The sequence below is a fragment of the Notamacropus eugenii genome, chromosome 4 (assembly GCF_028372415.1).
Source record: "Notamacropus eugenii isolate mMacEug1 chromosome 4, mMacEug1.pri_v2, whole genome shotgun sequence".
NCBI lineage: Eukaryota > Metazoa > Chordata > Mammalia > Diprotodontia > Macropodidae > Notamacropus > Notamacropus eugenii.
In genome coordinates this window covers 185,555,496-185,578,801 of record NC_092875.1, presented here as the reverse complement: position 1 = coordinate 185,578,801, position 23,306 = coordinate 185,555,496, and the positions used below count along the sequence as shown (strand labels likewise).

General features: G+C 38.1%; 1 protein-coding gene and 1 long non-coding RNA gene across 13 annotated transcripts in view; one reads left to right on the top strand and one right to left on the bottom strand.

Moving 5' to 3' along the window:
* The window catches only part of SIRT5 (sirtuin 5), a 117,919-nt gene that overhangs the window by 12,104 nt on the left and 82,509 nt on the right, over window positions 1-23,306 (bottom strand). For 4 of the 12 annotated variants that reach the window (XM_072603870.1, XM_072603867.1, XM_072603869.1 and 1 more), the window contains 7 exons: window positions 19,137-19,231; window positions 12,794-12,936; window positions 10,245-10,378; window positions 5,206-5,431; window positions 3,517-3,604; window positions 2,517-2,570; window positions 1,350-1,473 (listed from right to left, as the gene is read on the bottom strand). In XM_072603870.1, the coding sequence (XP_072459971.1) occupies window positions 1,350-1,473; window positions 2,517-2,570; window positions 3,517-3,604; window positions 5,206-5,431; window positions 10,245-10,378; window positions 12,794-12,917 (750 nt within the window). In that variant the 5' untranslated portion in view covers window positions 12,918-12,936; window positions 19,137-19,231. Of the gene's footprint in view, window positions 1-1,349; window positions 1,474-2,516; window positions 2,571-3,516; window positions 3,605-5,205; window positions 5,432-9,840; window positions 10,149-10,244; window positions 10,379-12,793; window positions 12,937-17,654; window positions 17,820-18,281; window positions 18,572-19,136; window positions 19,232-23,306 lie in introns of those variants that run through there. The other 8 variants (XM_072603864.1, XM_072603865.1, XM_072603862.1 and 5 more) reach the window with 7 other exon arrangements.
* Window positions 6,619-8,005, top strand: LOC140500857 (uncharacterized). Its single transcript, XR_011965915.1, has 2 exons — window positions 6,619-6,777; window positions 7,872-8,005. It is a non-coding gene; the product is annotated as an uncharacterized lncRNA (long non-coding RNA).

Genomic DNA, 23,306 nt, shown 5'->3' with positions numbered 1-23,306 from the left:
AGTTGAATGGATACGAAGGAACAGATGTTCAAAAAGAACAACAAAACAGAAAAATCTCTAGGTATTTTCTAGCTATACAAGAGGGAAAAAAAAGAGAAGATGCCTCTAAAATTGTACTAAAGATTACAGGAATAAAATTTCATGTCTAGTCTTTTATATTTTAATGCCATTAAATTTTTTCAAATTTAATTTATTTTTTGTTACATTTTAAGTTCTGAATTGTCTCCCTTCCTCCTCGCTCCGCACTAGAGAAGGCCACCGATTTGACACCAATATGTATGTAGGTAAAACCATATTAAGCATACTTTTATTTATCAGTTCTTTCTCTGGAGGTGGATAGCATCTTCCTTCCTAAGTCCTTTGTAGCTAAATACACAAAGTAACTTAGTTGTTCTTCAAACAATACTGCTGTTACTGTATACAATATTTTTTTGGTTCTGCTCATTTCACTCTTCAATATTTCATGCAAGTCTTTCCATGTTTTTCTAAAATGAACCAACTCATCATTTCTCATACCACAGTAGTACACTATCACAATCAAGCACCACAACTCGTTTAGCCATTCTCCAACTGATGGGCATCCCCTCAATTTCAGTTCTTTGCCACCACAAAGTGAACTGATATAAATATTTTAGAAGATATAGGTTCTTTCCTTTTTCCCTAATCACTTAATAGAGGTACTGCTGGGTCAAAGGGTATACACAGTTTTATAACTCTTTGGGCATAATTCTAGATTACTCTCCAAAATGGTTGAATCAGAAAACAGTTCCACCAACAGAATCAGTGTGCCAATTTTCTACATCCCCTCCAATGTTTTTCATTTTCCCCTTCTATTATTTTAGCCAATCTGATAAGTATGAGATATCTCAAAGTTTTTTAAATTTACATCTGTCTAATCAATAATGATTTATAGCATTTTTTCTGACTATGTAAGTTTTCATTTTTTCATCAAAAAGCTGCCTCTTCATATTCTTTGACCATTTATCCATTGAAGAATGACTCATATTCTTATAAATTAGATAAAATTGTCTATATTGTTGAGATAAGACCTCTATTTGAGAAATTGTCTATAAAATTTTTTCCCAAATTTTCTGCTTTCCTTCTAACCTTGACTGTATACATAGGTTTTATCTGTACAAACCTTTTCAATTTAATGTAATCACAATTATCCATTTTACATCTCACAATATTCTTCTCCTATCTGTAAGTTTGATAATTTCATTAAAAAAATGAACACTTTTACTCTGCCTTGTTTTTTGGTAGAAGACACTTTGTTTTTTTGGACTTCTCAACCACCTTATGGAAAGTTTTAGAAAATATTTGGACTGAGTTGCTAGGGAATCACTTACCACTAAACATAGGTCACATGCAGCAAGCTCTTTGTTGACCTTGTCAAGAATTTTAGGGTCCAGATTTTCTCCAAACCACACCACATGGGGTCGAAGGGAGCCATTGCAACCTTTTTCTTCACACCTGTGAATGTGGACATTACTCACTTAGCTGTTGAAATCCTAGCTCTGACACAAAGAATAAAGTTAATGCCTTCTTGGAACCCTTGAACCCCCCACAACCACCATCCGTATTCACTCCACCAATTCAGCACTTGCACTCATACTGAAAAATATACCTCCCAACCAATGTATGTAATACATTTTCCACTGGTCCCTTTGGGCAGTGATATTATCTTATCTTTGTTGTACATTCTATATGGCCTCAATTTAATCTCTTGTCTCCTTCCTCAATTTCCTATCATGAGCTCCATTTTGTTCCGAGTAACTCAGGCTTTAAAGTCATTTTTAACTTATCTCACTTCTTTGCACACATCTCCTTTCCCCATTAATGTCTCAACAACCTCTCACGTTTCCAGGGTACTATTGTAGTATTTGACACAACAAAGACAAAAATATCCCTTGGTGGACAATTTTTTTAATATGATCCTCTGACCTAAACTGGTCTTCAGACAAGAGACTGTTTCTGGGTCCATTCACATCAAGGATACTCATAATTATATTGTTCATTTAATGTTATATCACTGCCCTGAGATGTTCCTTAAGCGTACTGAATCTTCTTGCAGAAAACAAACAAATATGGAGAAGAACTGAGAAGGATGTGGAGGTCCATGTGGTTATGATCAGCCCTAGTACAGGGGGAGGGAAGCAATCAGATCACAAATCCATCTAGGTGCCTAAGTATGTCTCTCAGAATCATCCTTTCTTTGTCTTTCTAATGTTGCTCCCACAACTGTTTAGGTGCTCATCACTTTAAACCTTGGCCTCAAACTAGCTGTATGACCCCAGGCAACTCACTTAACCCTATTTGCCTCAATTTCTTCATACGTAAAATGAGCTGAAAAAGGAAGTGGCAAACCACTCCAGTATCTTTGCCAAGAAAACTCCAAATGGGGTCACAGAGTCAGACACAACTAAAAATGACTGAATAACAAAATTTGGCAAATCTTAAAGTATCAAATAAATTGAAATTGTTATTACTACCACATAATAATAATTTTTACTCACTTAGGAAGCTTTTCAACTGGAATTCGGGCTTCTGGAACATCAGGGTCCGGGGCACTAGAGTTAAAATAAGATAGATCAATCAATCAAGCAGCCTTTATGAAGCACCTACGAGTACCAGGCACTATTCTAGGCATTGCAGATACAAAGGAGCTCACATTCTAAAGAGTGGGACAGCATGCACATATATAGTTATACAAAAAATAAATACAAGGTAATTTTTGTGGGGAGCAAAGGGGGAAGACCCTAGCAGCTGTGGGGAATCAGGGAAGGCTTCATGCATTTGGTGGACTTTGACCTGAGTTCTCCAGGAAACTAGGGATTCTAAGAAATGCAGGTAAGGAAAGAAAGCAGTTCAAGAACAGAGACAATTCAAGGGTTTGTGTGCCAGAGGCAGTAGTTTATGTTTGATCCTGGAGGCAATGGGAGCCACTGGAGTTCATCAAGCAATGAAGTGGTCAGATTCAGCTTTAAGAAAAATTTTGGCTACCTTTGAGTAGGATGGGTTAGAGTGGAGAGAGACTAATTGGTAGGTTACTTCAATAATCCAGAGAGAATAGACATCTATTGTAATAGTTAAATGAGAATATCACTTATATAACCTGAAAACTCATTTTTCAAAGAATAACATGGGATCATTAGGTTTTTATAATCACTGAATAGTACTAGCCCTATAACAGTGTCCAAAAGTCTTAGTGAAGTTTTAAGCCATTAAAACTTAAAATAGCTTTAAAAAGCTAAGAGTGGATATTGTCATCAAAGTTTAGAACTGCAATAAGACTTTTGGGCAAACCTGCATTAAATACTAATCCTATTTGGTTTCTTTTGTTTCAAAACTTTGGGTATATTCTTAAGTCATATTACTCTATGTGTGAATCTTGGGGTTTAAAGTCCATGATGAAAGCTTTCAAATGACCCCCTTCTACATCTACTAAGAAGTGGATAAGAGTGTTACAGCAGATACCGTTGGGTTTGTTTGTTTTTAATAGCATAGTACAATTACCCTTTTCCTTCTAAAGCTGGACAGATTGGACTCTTGTAATTCTCTGCCACATTTCCACAACTGATGCATCGAGTTTTAAATAAGCTGCCTGAAAAACGTAAATCAAACAACAATCAGTATTCTTGATAAAGTGTAAAGTCATTCTGTTTTTTGAATACAGGATTTCAAAGCCAGCAGGGACTTTAGAAATCAGCTAGTATAGAGGCCTTTAAAGTCAGGACCATCAAATAAGCACAGCAAGGCTTGAGTTTGTTCCAGCACTACTGCTCTATCTACTTTGTCATTCCACCATTCTAACTGGCCTTCCATGTAACTGCCAGAGAGTGGGCCCCTCACAATCACAATCATTCTCATAGTAAGTAAACATTATTAAGCACCTACTATGTGCCAGGCACTGTGCAAAGCATTGGGGATGCAAAAAAGGAAAAACAGTACCTGTCCAAAAAAAGCTTACAATCTAATAAGGAAAGACAATACACAAAAGAAAACAGAATAGGTATGTGCATGTGTGGGTGCCAGAGGGTACCTGCAATGGGGCATGATTTTGAAGGAATCAAAACCAAGCAGGACAGCTGATGGAAGATAAAGAGTTAGCTGGAAATTCTGAGGCCGAACAGTAACTAAATAATAAAAAGGAGATCTCTATAAAGGAAGGTTTGGGCAGAGTTTATTGCTCCACCCTTCAGCACTCCAATCAGAAGGGAGAGGCATCTGAGAAGGTGCTGATATCTAGCCTGAATTCATTTCCATGATGACACTTTGGGTGATGAGCTTAGTAATGTTTATTAACTTCCATCTAATATTTGTGTCATATTCAAATGCAAGACTTTGCATTTACCTATACTGAATTTTATCTTATTATATTCAGTCTAATTTCTAACCAGTCAAGGTCCTTTTGGATCCTGACTCTCATCTAGGATATTAACTATTCATCCCAGCTTTGTGATATCTGAAAAATAAACAATCACATCATTTATGTACTTATGCCTTGTCTCTCCAACTAGCTTTTAGCTCCTTGAGGGCAGGGACCATATTTGATAAATGTTCCAAATGGAGATTTTTTTAAAATTGTCAACTTTGACTATTAAAATAAAGTTCTACTTTTAAAAAAGGTCAACATTGTTACTTTGAAACAAGAAACAACTGTGGTAGAGAGGGAAAGAATTCTTTAGCAGAACGTCTTTCCCACTGTTCACATTCCATGTCACTACACGAAAATAAAAAGAGCACACAAAAACCCAATTCTTATAGTGCTAGTACTTAGTAATTAGCATATTAGTATTTCTAATTAGTACTTCAGTAATTTAGCTGATCTCAGCAGAATGAAGGAGTGAGGCAATATGGAAGGCTCACTTATACCTACTACCATGACTGCCTTATGCCCAAGATGGAACAGGTTACGTAAATTCTGGCAGCCCTAAATTCTGCCTACCCACTTAAAATACCCACTTCCCACTAATGGCTTACTTATTTCCTTGACTTTATTCCTTCTTAAAATGCAAATGCTCTTAAAAAAATAACCTATTAATTCTTTTTACCAATTTAAACTTAAGTGCTAATGAATGAGTGTATAATTTTTCAAAAGAGATCAGTTTAACCATCTGAAATGGAAAAAAATAAAGCATATAAAAATGCATATTATCCAAATCATGGTATGCAGCTTGACTAAGACTAAGATAGATTCCTTACCATGAATTTCCAGGAGGTTCTTGGTACCTGCTTTTCGATGGAGCTCATCGATATTTTGAGTGATGACCACCACACGTCTTCCTTGAACACTCAGCCGGGCCTCACACTCTGCAATTGCTATGTGGGCTGGGTTGGGATTCTTAGTCAGCATCAGTTCCCGTCGGTAATGGTAGAACTCCCACACCAGAGACGGATTCTTCATAAAGGTCTCAGGGGTAGCTAGATCCTAGAGGGCAAATACACACGAACTTTCAAAATGTGATCAGTTAGCCCCATCTTTAAAATTGAGCACAAGGTCTAGGAACTAGGAGATGTGTTTCTTACCTGTCTCCCAAAGCCGTGGGCTAAGAACTACTAAAGATAACCATACTGCTTGGGGCTCATGCTTTGTAGCTTTTAGCACTGCTGACCCTCAGAGTATTTTCAACCTGAGATAATCAACCCCTGCCAGGACAAACTGGGGGGATTTACAGCACATACACAATGACACACTGTTCTCCCAAAAGATTTGACCAATGCATACAGTTTTATCAATAATGAAATAGAAGGGAATTTAAATCTTTTTTGTGTCATAGACCCCCTTTTGGCAGCTTGCTGAAGCTTATGAACCCTTTCTGAATGCATACAAAAATACATATGATTATAAAGGAAACTAATTATAATGATATAGTTATCAAAATTTTTTTAAAAAGTTAATAGACCTAGCTTGAGAATCTCTGATGTAACAGCATGCTTGTTTTGCCACTTTTCAACCAACATAGAATTTTATCCTTTTAAAATATTTTTAACAATTAGTAGCAAGTTATATATATGTATACATATATACACCTACACACATATATGTAGTACATATGTAGGTATGTATGTATTAATCATCTAAAGACCTGGTAAAACTCAGTGAGGCTTAGCACTGGGTAGATCATAGTGATGTGTGTTTTGGCCCCAGTAATGCCTGAAGACTCTCTATTAAGTCATAGAGGACTGTGATGTATACGACTAGAGGGAGCATCCACATCGATGAAATCATAGTTTGAAATATTATTTCATCATAGATGAAATAATCATTGAATTATTTAAATGAATGGCAATCTGATGTGTCAAAATCTATAAATAAAATGGAACTGGATGAATGTATCATTGTCAACCTAAAAAGAAGTCTCTGATCATCTATCGCAGGGACCTATTTTTGACCCTGTGCTAGTCAAAACCTGTATTAAAGACTAGGATTAAGGTACAGACAGTATGCTAGTTCAATATGCTGGGAACTGGTAAAAACCATGAAGGGATGGGAGAACCCAGATTTTTAAAAAAAATTAATAGGTTGCCATCATGTAAAGAACTGTATAAGATTACATTTATCCCTCCTAATTTCAAATTCTGCTTTTGAATTACAAAAATCTCACCAATATAGGTTGGGGACAAATGTTAAGATTTTCCTGAAACACTGTGAAGACTCCAGGAGAGAACTAAGAGGAGTGTCACGACAGGAGAAAGAAAGAGACCGTATCTCCACATTGACCCAGAGGAGAGCTGGGAGGAGATCTGCATCAGAGTTCTCCTATCTGGCTCTAAGTAAGTGACTCTTTAGATTTATGTATCCTTTTGGGATTAAGGCTTGCTTATTCAAGGATTTCTTTTGTTTTCTTCCTTCTACGAACGTGTCACTCTTCCATAATATAACGAACTCCACACTTCCAGTTGGGGAGTTGTACCTCTTAGCAGAGGTGGTAGACCATTAAAACAATATTAAACATATATTTTTCAGACATGGACTAGATGGCCTCTGAGGTCCCTTCCAGCTGAAATGTTTTGCTTGATTAGACTTACTTGTTATGAGCAATGGTTTCCATTTTTGGGGGGAGAGAGTGGAGTAGTCTGATTAAGAGGGGGTAAGTGGAGTAATCACTGGAGAAGGAAATAGCAGACCACTCTAGTATCTTTGCCAAGAAAACTCCATGGACAGTACTAGTGTGCTATGATCCACAGGGTTACTAAGAGTAGGACACAATGAACACAATGAGAGTAATAATGATGTAGAAAAAAATGCCAGCAAAACATATGATAATTACATAAATGAGTAGGACATTCAGAAAAACGCACAGGTACTACCATGTTAAATTTAATATAGAACATTAAAAAATAAGCTATACATAACAGATTCACAATTTTATATACAATTCCTTCTTTTATGTCACTTTGCAGATGAGATGCTCATTTGTTGATGTTTTTTAAATTCATAATTAAAATAAAAAAAAAACTTTATAAGTTGCTACGTATATACAACAATATAAACGTTAGGCTATTGGGCCTGGAGTAGCTGAAGCATTCACCCTTCTGCCTCTCCACTAATCTTGCTTTTCCTTGCACCCACTGATATATTTCCAAATTCTTCATGCCATTCTCTATTTGCCTGAGCCTTGATATTTTCCCCTTGAGATTTTTGGCTGTCATCAATTCTATAATCCTCAGGGGATTTAAAAGAAAATACTGAATTCTGCTTTTAATTCTTCTGGTGACTTAAAAAAATTAATTTGAGTTCTTCCTTTAATTTCTTGGGTGTCAACAGACAACAGATATGGTCTGTTGAACCATATCGCTTGGGATGTTTCTTTTGATGTTTCTAGCATGAGTTCTAAAATTGTTTTCATATGCCTTTCTCCTGATAGTTTCCTGTTATGTTTGAAAGAGATCAAGCGGAGTTTTTCCCCTAGCCTTTCACTCTGCAATCTTCCAGGAATATTTCTGTTTTTGTCAATTTTCCATCACATTATATTCATCATATGTAAAATAAAATTCATTTTCTCTCAGAAAACTGGTTCCACATTTTTACTTCTTTAATGATACCATCACTGCTTTTGGCACTCAAGCCCCAAACCTGTTACACTTGACTCTCTCCTCAAGCTTATCCTTTGCCCACAACACATTCAATTTATCATTATGTTGTCCTGATTCTTCCCTCAAAATAGCTCTTCTAATCATCTTTTCCTTAACATTTTCATCAGTACCGTTTTGTTCATAGCTTTATCACTTTAACATGGACTATTTAATCATCTCCCAATTGTAATCACTGTTTGCAGTATTTCACCATTCTAATTCATCCTGTATTGCTAAGATAAATCTTCCTACTCTTTGCTCATGCTCCTACCTTGCTAAAAAAAAAAAAATAATAATAATAAAAAAAATAAAAAAAAATTTAATGGTTTCCCATAGTCTACAGCACAAAGTTTAAACTCCTCAACCTTGATAGTAAGGCCCTCTGTAATCTGACCTAAACCTAACTATTAACTGTGAAAGAAAAATTATGATAGCAATTGTAAAAGGCTAATTACCTTACTAAATGTAAAAATTACGAACATGTGCATAAATATATTCTTTATACAAAGGATAGAAAAGAAGGTTGTTTATAAAATTGTTTATTATATACAGCATTTTTTATTTCTTAGAAGAGTTTTTTCTTTCTCAATAGAAGGTAGAAACGAGAAAAATAAATGTTTGAATAAGTGAAAAAATTAAAAAGTATAGTAAATTTAACATGATAGTACCAACATTAGCATACTTATTTCCTCTTCTGAACTTCCCACTGCTCTCTTCTTTGTAAATTTGCAAATGTTTTATTGACTCTCCTTTCATTCATTTTCACCCCAACCCCATGTTATTACTTACTCTCAGTTCAACTCAACCTCCCACCGCCCAATAAAAATCTTTCCCTGTAACAACTAAGTCTAGTTAAGTAAAACACATTTGTACACTGGTCAAGTCTGTCTCATTTGTCACCCCTAGTCCATTGTTGGCTATGATTCATCCTTCATTCTTGAAGGGGACCAATGACATCAGGAGGGTGATGTCTTGAGTTATGAGTGAACTGGATTTAAGTGAGGTAAAGCTGTGCAGTCACCAGCCTCACTTTCTCCTCCAGTCATAGGAGTCCAGTGGCAAGACATAAGTCAAGATGACGGAAGATGGCCCTGCAGGCAGTGGGAGACCTTGGCCTTTTAAAGTCTTTCCAGGTTTCTTTGAATTTATCCCTTTTGTCATATTGTCCCATTGTGCCACAAGAGGCACAATTCCATTATGTTTTTAGCCAGTTCCTCTAGGTAGTGCAGTTGATAAGAGCATTGTGCCTTGAGTCCAGAAGACTCATTCATCTTCAAGCATTCAAATCTGGCCTCTGTTACATACTAGCTATGTGGCCCTGGGCAAGTCATTTAACCCTGTTTGCCTCCGTTTCCTCATCTATAAAAGGAGCTGGGGAAGGAAATGGCAAATCACTCTAGTATCTTTGCCAAGAAAACTCCAACTGGGGTCAGATAGACATGACCAAACAACAACTCAATTTATTTTCAATTTTTTTCAAAGTGATATGTGTAGCTATATTTTTGTTCCTACTCATACCTTTATATCTGATTTTTTTGCCTCTTTGGGGGAGGACAGTATATGCTAAGTAGTGGAATCTCTAGATTAAAATACATTTTACATATATATATGTGTATGTGTATACATGTATACACACTTGTATATATGTGTATATATGTATATGTGTGTATGTATTTATACACATAAACATATACATACACACATACATATTTATATGTATGTGTATATGCAGATACATTAGGAACTTTCTGTCCAAATTACCGTACTTTCCAGAATAGTTGGATCGACTCTCAGTGCTGGCAACAGTGCATAAGTCCTCTCACAATCCCTCCAACATTTATCATTTTCCCTTTGTGTCATCTTTTTCATGTCTGATGGGTGAGCTGGAACCTAAAAATGATTTTCATTTGTATTATCTTATTAATAAATGGTTGGAAAAGTTTTTTCATTTGATGGCTGATTGCTTTTATTTCTTCTTTTGCAAATTGCCTGTTCACATCCTTTGTCTTGTATTCTTCCTTTTAATCTCAAGCCTGGGCTGCTGGATCAGCCTCACCCAACACATAGGGCTAATACCAAAATGAAGAGAAAGCCCACTTTTACTAACATTATCAGTCATTAGGCTAGTCACAAAACACTTTTAAACTTCTAAATATAACACCAACCTCGGCTTTCCATTTTCTCCAGAAACCACCAGGTCCTCTGAACGTTGGTACGCCGCTTTCAGCACTGACTCCAGCCCCTGTAATAATGGCTATATGCTTTGCCTTGGCAAAGAATTTCCGAAAATCTGCTATGGCTAAAAAACAAGGAGGCATGAAAAGATAAACTCAATGTATTATTTATATGCACACATAGCCATGTGTCCACATGTGCCCATTTCCTATAGTTCTAAACCTAACATTTAGAATGTATACCTTATAATTGGACGTGTGCATTTTAACCGAAAAACAATTACTCTGCAATTAGAAATATGTCTTAAATCCAGTATTGTTGTATATATGGATTCTATCTTACTGCTTTCCTGCCCCACCACATTGTACAGTGAATCAACAAAAATAACAGGGAAATGCCTGCTTTACTGTCAAGAGGAGAAAGGAGATGAGCTCCTCCTGTAGTCCTGGAGCTATGTGCTTAGTATTGCAGAAGGCTAAGCAATTATTCTCAAATTTTTGGTCTCAGGACCCCTTTAAATAGCACTCTTAAAAACTTCTGAGGCTCCCAAAGAGCTTTTCTTTATGTGACTTACATATATATACATTTATTATTTAAATATATTTAAATTCAAATTATTTAAAGATAGGTGTTCATTTACATATATCTATATTTACAATAGCATCAAGATATCTATCAATATTAGAAATTTAAAACATTTAATTCATTTAATGACAAAAGAAAACCATTATACATTAACTATTTTTGCAAATTTTATGTGAGAAAAATATTTTTATGAGAAAATATTTTCAAAATGAAAAGAAACTAGTGAAAAGACTGGCACAGCTTCATCTATCTTCACAAATATCTTTAAAGTCTGGCTTCATAAAAGACAGCTGGATTCTCATATCTGCTTCTGTATTTAATGTCTTGGGATTCACTGTTTTGGGTGAATCACGTGAAGACAATCCAGCCTTACAGAGAGATGTAGCTGGAAAAGGGAAGAATATTTTAACAGATGGATAATGTTTCAGAATTATTAAGGAAATAATATTTACTCCAAAGATCCCCTGAAAGGACTACATTTTGTAAATCACTAGGTTAGAAGAAACTTAAATAGCTCATCTAGTCCTTCATGCTACTTTGGTCCCAATCACCTTAACCCTTTGCTGAAACATTCATAACTTTGAGAAATCATCTGAAAAAGACATTTTAAAAAAAATGGCTACATTGAAACTACAAATGTTTAACATAGAGGATAACTGATCTCCTTGAAGCAGTCTGTACCGACTAGGAAAGCCAATATGAAAATATGTAAATACTTTAAAAATATTTTTAAAAGGGTAACAATACTTAGCTACTAATTGTCTACAAGGATATATTCAAATACTATTAAGTATTCAAATACTATTCAAATACTATATTCAAATACTATTAAGTAAATCATAAACACTGAATGAATGTTCCTAGTGTTTGGAGAGCAAAAATGAAAACTATTTAAAGTATATTCTGGAGAAAAAAGGCTTATTCTGTAACTTGCAAGATTTAGTAAACGTGGGCAGGTGAGATCAATATTCAAAAACCTCTTTAAAAGAGACTCCTTTGTGTTCAAAGACTTAAAAGCTATAATTTTGTTGTGTTTTCTTTCTCTGGCCATGTTTTCTACATGAATAGTTTGTGACTGATAACAATACTATGCTCAATCCTGAGATTAGGTTTTTGTGGAGGGGCAAGAAAGTATGAGAATATAAGGATATTTTAAAACTCTTTAACCTTGAAGGTCAGTCTTTCCAAAGCATGATCATGCTGTGTAATCAACAGATTATTAAAAGGCTGTTACTATTAAAAATGAATTACCACATCAAATTAATTTTCAAAAATTATTTAATTAAAAATTACCACATTAAAAAAATAAAAAATAATTATTTGATTCTTTGACCACTAGGTTTCAAATTTAGTTATGTGAAAGAACCATAAAATCTTAAACAAAAATACATTTCTCAGTTGATTAAAAAAACAACAAAAACTTTGGGAAATAATATGATAGAAGGAACATAGGACTGAGAGTAGGTACCCTGGCAAATTCCTTAACCTTGAAGGGCGATTAAAATCCCTTCCCAATGCCTCTCTACTGACACCAGAAATTCCTTAACTGGCTTTCATTTCACACTTAGAAAAAAGGTATTAAATTCAACACAATGAATTAAAATTGCATCAAGGTATAAATGACTGAAAACAGGTTTTTGGGCTCTGGGGGGTGTGGGGTGGTCAGGATGATATAAAGCACAGAAAGAGTCACATGAAGGCTATGAAAACAAGGATGCCTATATTTTCTAGGGCCAGTTTTTTACCATTAAACCTCATGAGATTGTAAGCTCCAGGAGGGCAGGCAGTGTCTTCTGCCTCTTTTTCAATCACTAGAGCTAAGCACAGTGCCTGGCACACAACAGGTCCTTGATAAATGCTTCCCGAATTTCCCTGATAAACAATCATAATTTTCATATCTTTCAAAACTCATGTGGAAGATGAAATGCACTGAAGAGTTATAAAGTTCTCTTACTTGAACTTGGATGAGACATTGCTACACAAGTCTTTAAGGTTTTATGGGCTGGACGAGTGTTCAATCCCAATTCACAAAGCACTTGAAGAATCTGATGTCTAGTTGCAAAATGGAGCAGACTCATCAGGATTTCCTTAATAATTCTTGAAGGGAGGAAAAATGTAATGGACATATCAGAAAACACATTTCTTTGGTTGCTACTCATTCAACAAGCACTCACTAGGATTTCTTAGGCACTATGAAGGTACACCTCTGTCCTTTACACCCCCAGCACCTACAGTGTGTGACACATAGGAAGCACTTCAGGGCTTTTGACCGATCAGTTGATTGACTGATTCATATTTTTGCATAAAGCATTCCAGTTACAAGAATAACCCTGTCTTCTTCTACATCCTACCCATCCTTCATGACCTATTTCAAATGTTTCTTTTTCTAGAACACCTTTTCTGAATACCTCAATTACTTTGCAAAATCCTTTTATACTCATCACGCTGTATTCTATACATACAGATATTTCCTATCTCTATGTAGGCATTTATTGTACAGCACTGCATCTTAGTGTATGTGTCCTGTTTCCTGCCTCTTCCTTCTCCCCCAGTCTTCACCAGATTGTAAACTCCATGAGAGCAACAGATGCCACATTTTAGTTATCTTTGGGTATCTAACTTACTATAGAGCTTTGCATTTCATCTGTCAAATGGGTACTTTTTTCAATCTAGTAGGAGAGATAAAACATGAACCCAAATATTTAAAATAATATGAGTTATACACAATGTAACAAATGTAGGGAAGATAAAATCCTAGAAGAGGTTAGAGTAGGGATTCTTCTCCCCTCCCCCCACTTAATTTTTTCCATTTTTCCATTTTATTTTTTCCAGCTACATGTAAAGATAGTGTTCAACATTTATTTTTATAAGATTTTGAGTTCCAAATTTTTTTGTCCCTTCCCCCTCCCCAATCTGATGTTATAGGCTATACATGTACGATCATATTAAACACATTTCCACATTACTCATGTTATGAAAAAATCAGAACAAAAGAGAAAAACCATGAAAAAGAAAAAAAGAGAGAAAAATAGCATGCTTCCATGTACATTCAGACTCCATAGTTCTTTCTCTGGATGTGGATAGCATTTTCCATCATGAGTCTTTTGGATCTGTCTTAGATCACTGCATTGCTGAGAAGAGCTAAGTCTATCAAAGCCGGTCATCACAATGTTGCTGTCACTGTGCACAATGTTCTCCTGGGTCTGCTCACTTCACTCAGCCTCAGTTCATGTAAGTCTTTCCAGGTTTTTCTGAAATCTGCCTAGAGCAGGGTTCTTAACCAAGGGGTCTGTAGCTAGATTTTAAGCTCCCTTGGATAGAAGGGTGGGAGGAAAAAACTCTAGAGTTATCTTCTATTTATGCCTTCCTGCAAGTCACATATAGACACACTCATGTGGATACACATAAGCTAAATAAGCAAAATACATACACACATACACACACACACACACACACACACACACACACACCTTACAAATGTAACTGAACACTACTGTGCCACAAGAAATGATAAAGAGGACAACTTCATAGAAACTTATAAAACCTTGTATGAATCGATACACAGCCAAGCGAGCAGAAAGAGAACAAATAATACAACAAACAACATAGGTACAGTGGTAAATATTTAACACCTACCTCCAGGAGGGGGAAGGGGGAATTTGTACACAAGACACACTCTAAAGTTTAATCTGTACTATAAACATTTTCTCCATCACTTTCTTGAATTGAGACAATTAATAAAACAACAAAGTCCTTATTTGTAGCATTTGTCAATTTCTGAGTTATATTTAATAATCAGTTCTCATGAGTCTTTTTGGCTAACCTCAACACTCTTCTGAATAGCAATATTCTAAATACAGATTTAAGATCTGTGATCAATGCAGTGATTATTCACAATTCCAGAGGCCTCATGATGAAATATGTGAGCCACTTCCTGAGACAGAAGTGAAAGGACTCAGGGTATAGACTCAGATAATTATTTGGACATGGTCAATGTAAGGATTGTTTTGCTTGACTAGGTATATTCATTACAAGGACTTTATTTTTTCTTTTAAAAATGGAGTAGTTGAAGAGACAAAATATATGCTTGTCAACTGAAAAAACAAACACTGAAAGTCACACTGAAAAATAATTTTTACTTTACAAGGTGATTCAAAGTGAGGCTCCTTTAAAGGATGAGCTAACCTATCCTATTTAAAACATAACTTTATCAGACATTCTCCAATTACTGATGGTCAAAGAACAGCCCTTGTGCTATCCATCAGTGCCCAAACTTTTACTACCTAGCTGACTTGTATATTGTGCTCTTCCAACTGTCTGTTTCCTGGATGAGTTTCATGCTACTTCTGGCATACAAATTATCATTAGTAACATGAAATGGGGCAGATAGGTGGCAGATGATAGAATGGTAGGGAGACTCCTCTTCCTGAGTTCAAATCTGGCCTCAGACACTTACTAGCTCTGTTACCCTAGGCAAGTCACTTAACCTTGTTTGCTTCATTTTCCTCAGCTGTAAAATGAGCTGGAGAAGGAAATGGCAAATCACTCCAGTCTCTTTGCCAAGGAAACCTCAAATGGTGTCACTGAGTTGGGCATGACTGAAAAACAACTCAACATGAGATAAATTACTGGGGCCAGTCAACTGTCAAGATGGAGGCACACAGATATGATTTATGCCCAAGGCAATTCCAATTGGTGTATATTCTGCCAGGTTAGTGGTGCCTCTGGTATCCAAGACCTCTGCTAATACAGGTCCTAGAAGGAAGTATTAGTTTGAAAGTAGGACTTCGGTCCTTCCCTCATATATAATGGAGTATCACTTCTTCACCCTGACCTATGAGGGGGACTAATTCACGTGCTCATAGTTTTTAACAAAAATGAAGGCCATATCTATAGGAATTATAGGTCAATGATGAATAAGAAACTACTGAGGCTGATTTTTTCAACTAAATCAGTGTACAAAGAAATACATATATGTATTTACATGTATGTATATATAAGCATTATTCATTCACAATTTCCATACATACACGTGTGATTCCCTTTTTCTAATATATCTGGTTTTCTGAACAAAATAACAGTTAAAGTATACAAAGGATATACAAGAAATTTATTGGCATAATATTTAGGAGAGTATCTTTCTCTACTTTTAGTTACTTCAGGTAAAACTTCTCATCAAGTAAGGGGAACTTATAGACTTGCCTTTCTCAAAAAGTCAGGCTAATGTAGGGATATATTTAACAAATCCCTGCGTGATTCTTTGATTTTCAAATGATGTGTTCTTTCTCTCAGGTGAGAGGAAGAAAAGGGCAAATAATAAAGCTAATGTCACCTTTTTTAGAAGGCTGTCTTAGAGAAAAGAACTATTGGTAAATGCTTCCTTATGTGATTGTCTCAAGAAGGAAGGCAACTAGCTACCAGCCTTTGGATGACTTGATTAAACAACTGAAAATTCCCTTTTCCTCTTGTGGCAACTGCTTTATATCAACTTTTGTAGGAAACGGCACTAAAATCATTTTACAGATAAGGAAATCTCAATACAGAGTAGTTATTTCCCTAGAACCTAAATTTAAACCTGGTCTTCTGTCTCCAAATGCAGCGTTCTTTCCATACTACTTGACTCACCACCATGAAACTTTATGATCCAATGTCTTCAGCGCATAAAGTTTTGTAAAGTGTTTCCCTCAAAACAACCTTGTGAAGTAGGTAGCATGAATATTGTCATTCCCATTTTATAAAGAAGGAAAATGAGACTCAGCAAAATTACTTAAGGAAGATCAGGAGCCAGGACTGTCCAAATTCTCAGCACACACTGCTCAAACGCCCAATAAAAGTTGCATTTCACAAAAACTCAACATTGTCTTTTACAAAGCTTCCTGCCTTCTGCAAGCAGTTAGTGAGGTTCAGTTAAAAGGGAAAGGCAGTAGAGACATGGTAAGAACATGACTAAAATAGCCAAACCCTTGGTCCCACAGATCCTACCCCAAGCATATACCCTGAGGAGGTCAAACTAAGATCCCTTACACACCAAAACATTATCAGCAAAAACAAAACAATCCCCCTCCCCCCCAAGGAAACAAATCGTGGTGTGTAACGTAATAGAAAGTTACTTTGTAGCTTTGAAAACAAGTGAGGGAGAGGCCACTTGGTGTGGCAGAGGGCCGGGCCAGGCACACGCGCCTCCAGCACACTTCGGCAGTTCCCGCTCGGGTTCCTCCCTGGAAGCCCTCTAAATGGATGACAACGTAGTTGGTGAAAAAAATACCAATACGAACATAAAGGATGCCGGGCAGGGAGGCTCTGTGAGATGAAGCGGACCTGACTGACACCAAACGAAGCGTGCAGAACGAGAAAGACACAACAAACACCCCCGGCACAGCTGCCCGGGCCGGGAAGGGCGGGGGGCGGCTCCTTCCTCGGGGCCCGTGCCCCGGGGCCCGGCCTGCCGACCTGCACTCCACCGGAACGCCCCCGGGGACCGGAGCGGAAGCGCCCGCAAGGCCGGTCCGGGCGGGTTTTGGGTTTGCCGTCCATTTCTTTGTACCTCCAACGTTCAGCTCAGGGCAAGCACTCAATAAACGCCATCTAAAGCTGGTTTCTTCTCCCAGCTTTGAATCGTTTTGCTTTTTAAATGACGACTCTCGGGGAAGGAGAAATACCGGGAGGGGTGCGGGGAGGAAGGTGATGTATAAACAAATGAAACTAATAAAACAATTCTCTGAAGGTACCACGGGCGAGCAGGCCCAGAAAGCCCGCCGCCAGCACGGGGCTGCCCTCCCCATCCCCACTGCCCCGGGCAGGGCCAGCAGCGCTACCTCTCCTGCCGGTCCTCCTTCGGGGCGGGGCTCCGGGGCGGGGCTCCGGGGCTCAGCACGCGCCTACCACGCTCCACCTAGAGCGGAGCGGCGGTCAAGGTCAGGGGGAAGCTGGGCGCGTGCAGGCCGAGGCCCTCTCTGATCGGGGGCGGGGAGGAGCGGGGCGGGCCTGACCCTGGAGCAACCACTTACGGGCCACAAGGGGGCCCGCCCCTTCTCCAGCCCCGCGGGGGTGGGGGCACGGCGGAGGGCGGTCTAGACTACGGCCTTTAAGCAGTTTCTTTCTCCTGCGGCACTCGCCGCAATCTCTCTTTTCTCGCCTCCGGGTTCCCCGACCCCCAGCTGCTCCTGGCCTTCTTTCCCCCTCGGCCACCCCCCTGGCCTGCGACAGAGGCAGGCCAGGACCTCACACACGCTCTCGTCTGGCCTCGGCTAAGGGCCGGAGCCGGGCGGGGACTGGCAGGCCCGTAGGAGGGAGCCCCCACCGAGGAAAAAGCCCGGCGGCGTCAGGGCGGGAGGAAGGGCGGGGGATGCCGCCGGCGGCGGCCCCACCTCCGCGGCACAGGCCCACAGTCCCGGGAGCGGAGACGTGGGCCGCTCAGGGGCCACCCCCAGGCAAGCACCCACCTGCAGGGGACGCGGACGGCGGGGCCGGAGGAGGTACCCCCCGAGGCCAGCGGCGGCTCCAGCTGTCCTCCAAGGGGAGGGAGGAGCAAGGGAGGAAGGGGGCGGGGAAGAGGGCGGAGACGGTGCCGTAGTGCCATCCGGCGGAGCCCTCCCTCGCCCGGGCCCTCCCCCGCCGGGCCCTCCCTCGCCGGGGCCCAATTGCACAAGGCGGTGGGGGAGGGGAGAGAACACAGCCCCTGGGAGTTCGACCGAGCACAAACTCCCGCAGGGTGCCTGGCCAACGGAAGCGTGGTGTCTGCTCCACCCCCCGCCTAGGCGGAGAATCTCACACTTCCCATTGGTTTGCACCGCCGGCGCCCTGCCAAGCTGAGCGGCAGGTGTCTGTAATGAACCGCGTAACTCCCCAGGGGGTCAAGTCTGATCAACAAACATGGAAGTGTCTAGCATGTGCCAAGTACTGCGCTAAGCGCTGGGGATGCAAAACAAGGGGCCAGAGACAACCCTCGCTCCCCCAGGGATCTAGTGGAAAGAGCACGTGCGAACAAACCACGAGATACACCCGGGAGCCTTCGGACGTGGTCTGTGAGGGAAGGCATTGCGACTAAGGAGGACCTGCTTCGACGCCCTGGCTCCTGGGCTGTCCTCTGCCCATCCTCATCCACCTGCCCACACCTGCTTATTCCTTCTGGTTTCCAGATTTTCTCATGGCAATAATATACAGCGCTACTCCCCTCTTCCTTGTACTTCTTGCTGTTAAAGGTGGTCATTACGACCATCCCAGTAAGTCTTAGTGATACAATTGAAGTCTGAACATTCCCCTTTGGGGTGGGCATCTAGGTCACCGCGTATTATTACCTTTACTTTGTGCGTTTGCTCGCCGACATCGGACAGCCCTGGTCTTGTCGACATCGCGGATCCCTTTCTGGAATGTTGTCTCTCCCCTTCTCTCCCTAGGAAGGAGAACATTCTCTATTCATGAGTGACTGTTAACTTGGCATTGACAGAAACGTAAAAGTAGTGGAATACTTAACAAAAAATATAAAATATGCAGGCTAATGAAAGAAACAAATTGACTGTAACCCGACTTTAGAAAAAGAAATTGAATAAAATATAAATGAACATCCAGTGAAAAAAACTCCAGGACCAGACAGAATCACAAGTGAATCTGATGAAATAATCAAAAAAAATTCATTCCAATAATACATAAAATGCAGCATAAGAAAATGCTCTTCCAGTCTCCCAAATTCCAATCTTTCAAAAGTATGATATAAATACGGTCTTGATACCTAAGTCAAGAAGAGACAAAGTAGAGCAAGAAAAGTACAGACTGATACCCTATTTTAAGTAAAAATGTTTAAATAGAAACAAGTAGGCAACAGTAACATATTAGAGGGAGGATACACTGTTACCAGATTGGGTTTATACCAGTAATGGAGTTCTGGTTCAACTCATGGATGACTACAAATATAAGGAACCATTTTAATATAATATGAATGAAACATGATTACTTCAATAGTTACTTAAAAGCCTTTTGGACAAAATCCAACGGTCATTTCTATTAAAAATTCTAGAAATCATAGGAGTAAATGAATCTTTCCTTAATATAGTAAATAGTAGTTATCTGTAGTCAAGAGCAAACATCATATGTAATGGAGAGAAGTTAGAAGCCTTTTACAATAAGAATAGGGGTTAAACAAAGATACCTATACAAAGGTTGAATATCGCACCAGAAATGCTAGCTATAGCAATAAAAAAAAAAAAAGAAATTTAGGGAATTAAGCACAGGTAAGGAGATAACAATTTTTTTACTTTTTATAGATGACATGATAGTATAATAGAGAACCTTACAGAATCAACTAAAAAACCAATTGAAATAATTTTGGGGTATAAGACAAACCCACGTAAATCATTAGCAGTTATATATGTGTATATATGCTTCTGTGTGTATATATGTATGTAGCTAGGTGGTGCAGTGGATAAAAGGCTGGGCCTGGATTCAGGAAGGCTTTTCTTCTTGAGTTCAAATCTGGCCTCAGACACTAGTTGTGTGACCCTGGGCAAGTCACTTAACACTGTTTGTCTCAGTTTCCTCATCTATAAAATGAGCTGCAGAAGGAAATGGCAAACCACTCCAGTATGTCTGCCAAGGAAATCCCAAATGGGGTCAGGGAGAGTTGGACATGACTGGACAACAACAACAAATGTGGTCATGAAGAGTTGCAACCAACTGAAAAATGAGATATCATGTTTGTATACATGTAAAATCAACAAACCCAGCAAAAAATGGTTAGAAAGAAAGACTCCATTCAAAGTAACTATAGAAGCTATAGATTATCTTCTAAGATTCACCAAGGGACTATATGACTCTAAGTATAAACATTCTTTGCAGAAATAAAGACCTAAATTATTGGAGAAACATTAATTGCTCACAGGTAGATTGAGACAATACAGTAAAAATGGCAATATTACCTAAATTAATTTTCTTATTCAATACTGTGTCAAACTTTCCAAGGAATATGTTATAGAGCTAGAAAGAAATAATAATGAAATTCATGTGGAGAAACAAAAAGGTCAAGAATCTCAAGGGTAATAGTGAAAAAAAGTGGGAAGGAACGGAATCTATCAGTACAATATCTCAAGCTGTATTACAAAGTAGTGATCATTAAAATTATTTGGTATTGATTAAAAAAAGAAGCACAACATTTGGAAGCAAATATAGTAACATAGTTTTTGATAAATTTTGATAAATTCAAAGACACTGGTTGGTGGGGTAAAGACTCAATGTTTACAAAAGTGCTGGAAAAACTGGACAGGAGCCTGGCAGAAAATAGATTTAGACCAATACCTCACAATGTATATCAAGATAATCTCCAATGGATATATAATTTAGATATAGAAGTCACATCCTTAACATTAGAAAAGTGGGGAAGAAATTCATTTCAGATTTATAGATAAGGGAAGAGTTCATTATTAAACAAGTTTATAGAAAGGATCAAGATAAAATGAACAATTTTGACTACATAAAATGAAAATCTTTACATAAATCTAATGAGATGAAAATTAGAAGGGAAGAATATAACTGGGAGTTGGGTGGGGAGCTTGGCAACAAGTTTCCCTCATTAAAGTACATAAGGTTCAAATTTGTGAGACTAAGAATGATTCCCCAATAGACAAATAGTTAAAGGACATGAATAGGTAGTTTTCAAAGCAAGAAGTTCACATGAAAAAAATGTTCTAAAGTCTAAATCACTAATAACTAGAGAAATACAAATTAAAGCAGCATTAAGGTTTGACTGTAAACCTATCAAACTAATATGACAAAAGAAGAAAATGAAAAATATTGGAGTAGCTATGGGAAAGTGGGTACTCTAGTGTACTATTGGTGAAGCTGTGAATTGGTCTAGCTATTCTGGAAAGTAATTTGGAATTATGCCCCAAAAGTTATCAAACTGTGCGTGTCCTTTGACTCAAATGTATAATCACTAGGCCTATACCCCAAAGAAACCAAATAGAGAGGAAAATGATTTTTATGAACATAAATAGTAACCCCAAATTGGAAACTAAAGGGAAAAGGGTGTCTTCTTACTGGGGAATGTCTAAACAAATTGTGGTATATGAATATAATACAATAATATGTTTTGCCATAGGAAGTCAATTTCTGAAGAAACTGGAGAGAGCTTTATGAACTAATGCAGTGAAATGATCAGAACTAGAACAATTTTTTTATAACAGCAAAACAATTTGGAAAGACTTTAAAAGTTCTCTGATAAACCACAAGTCCGAAAGAATGAAGATGAAACATGCATGCTACTTGCCTCTTGACAGAGAGGCAAAGAACTTAAAATACAGAGACATTTTCACCCATGGCTAAAGCACTCAGAATTTAGAATTGTGTTTCTTTTTTTAAAACTTTATTTGTAATTTATGGAATAAAACAAGCATTTTCATAACACAGTAAAATAAAAAAGATGATTGCACATGAAACTGCAAATCTATTATGTATAATTTGCTATTCCTTTTAAATATGTAATAAAGTTACCATATAAATCTTTTTTCTTTTTTTTCTTCCCTCCTCCCCTCTGCCTTAGAGATGGCTACCATGAGACACAAATAGGTTTATCTATGTAAAATTATCCTATACATAATTCTATTTTTCAGTTCTTTCTCTGGATGCAGATAACATCTTTCTTCATATGTTCTTTATAGTTAATTGGGGTATTTATAATAGTCAAAATAACATATTCACCCAAAATTGTCCTTAAAACAATATTGCTGGTACTATATTTCTTTAATTATTCACTTTCATTTCTATGTTATTTGCAGATTCTAGTTTACACAACAACCAAACCCCAAAACTAACTGGCCATTTACTATGAATTTGCTAGTTTATAAATGTGTCACTCAAATAAGCTCCCAAATTTAAGTATGTTAGGTGCCCACCTATAAGGGAGAGATGCGTACAGGATTGACATCCACTTACTTCAGGCAGCTTAGAAGACTGATATGCCGTAAGTCTTCTGGTAGGTACCAAAGGGAAGGCTAGAAACAATTGCTGCTTCACCATGCAGCATTATAGGAACACTAAGGCAACCTGAACTAATCTTTGATGTAAACCATGATTTGATAGGCTTATTCACTTATTTTCTTTTTTCACACTAAGTTCAAAAAATCTGGTTTAGGACATTTGATCTGATTTTATGTCTGTCACATGCTTTGGATTTAATCTTCCAAATCTCATTTGTTGTAGGGGATGACCCAAAGGGATTGGGGGAGTCTTTCTAATGGTTTCCTTACTGGTGATTTTTAGGTGGTATTAATTAGTCAGCCAGATTTAATTAGCTTTCAGAAAGGTGTATGTACTAAGACGGGCAGCTAAGTGGCACAGCAGATAGAGTGCTAGTCCTGCACTCAGGAAGATTCATCTTCCTGAGTTCAAATCTGGCCTTAGACACTTATAGCTGTGTGACCCTGGACAAGTCACTTAACCTTGTTTGCCTCAGTTTCTTCATCTGTCAAATGAGCTGA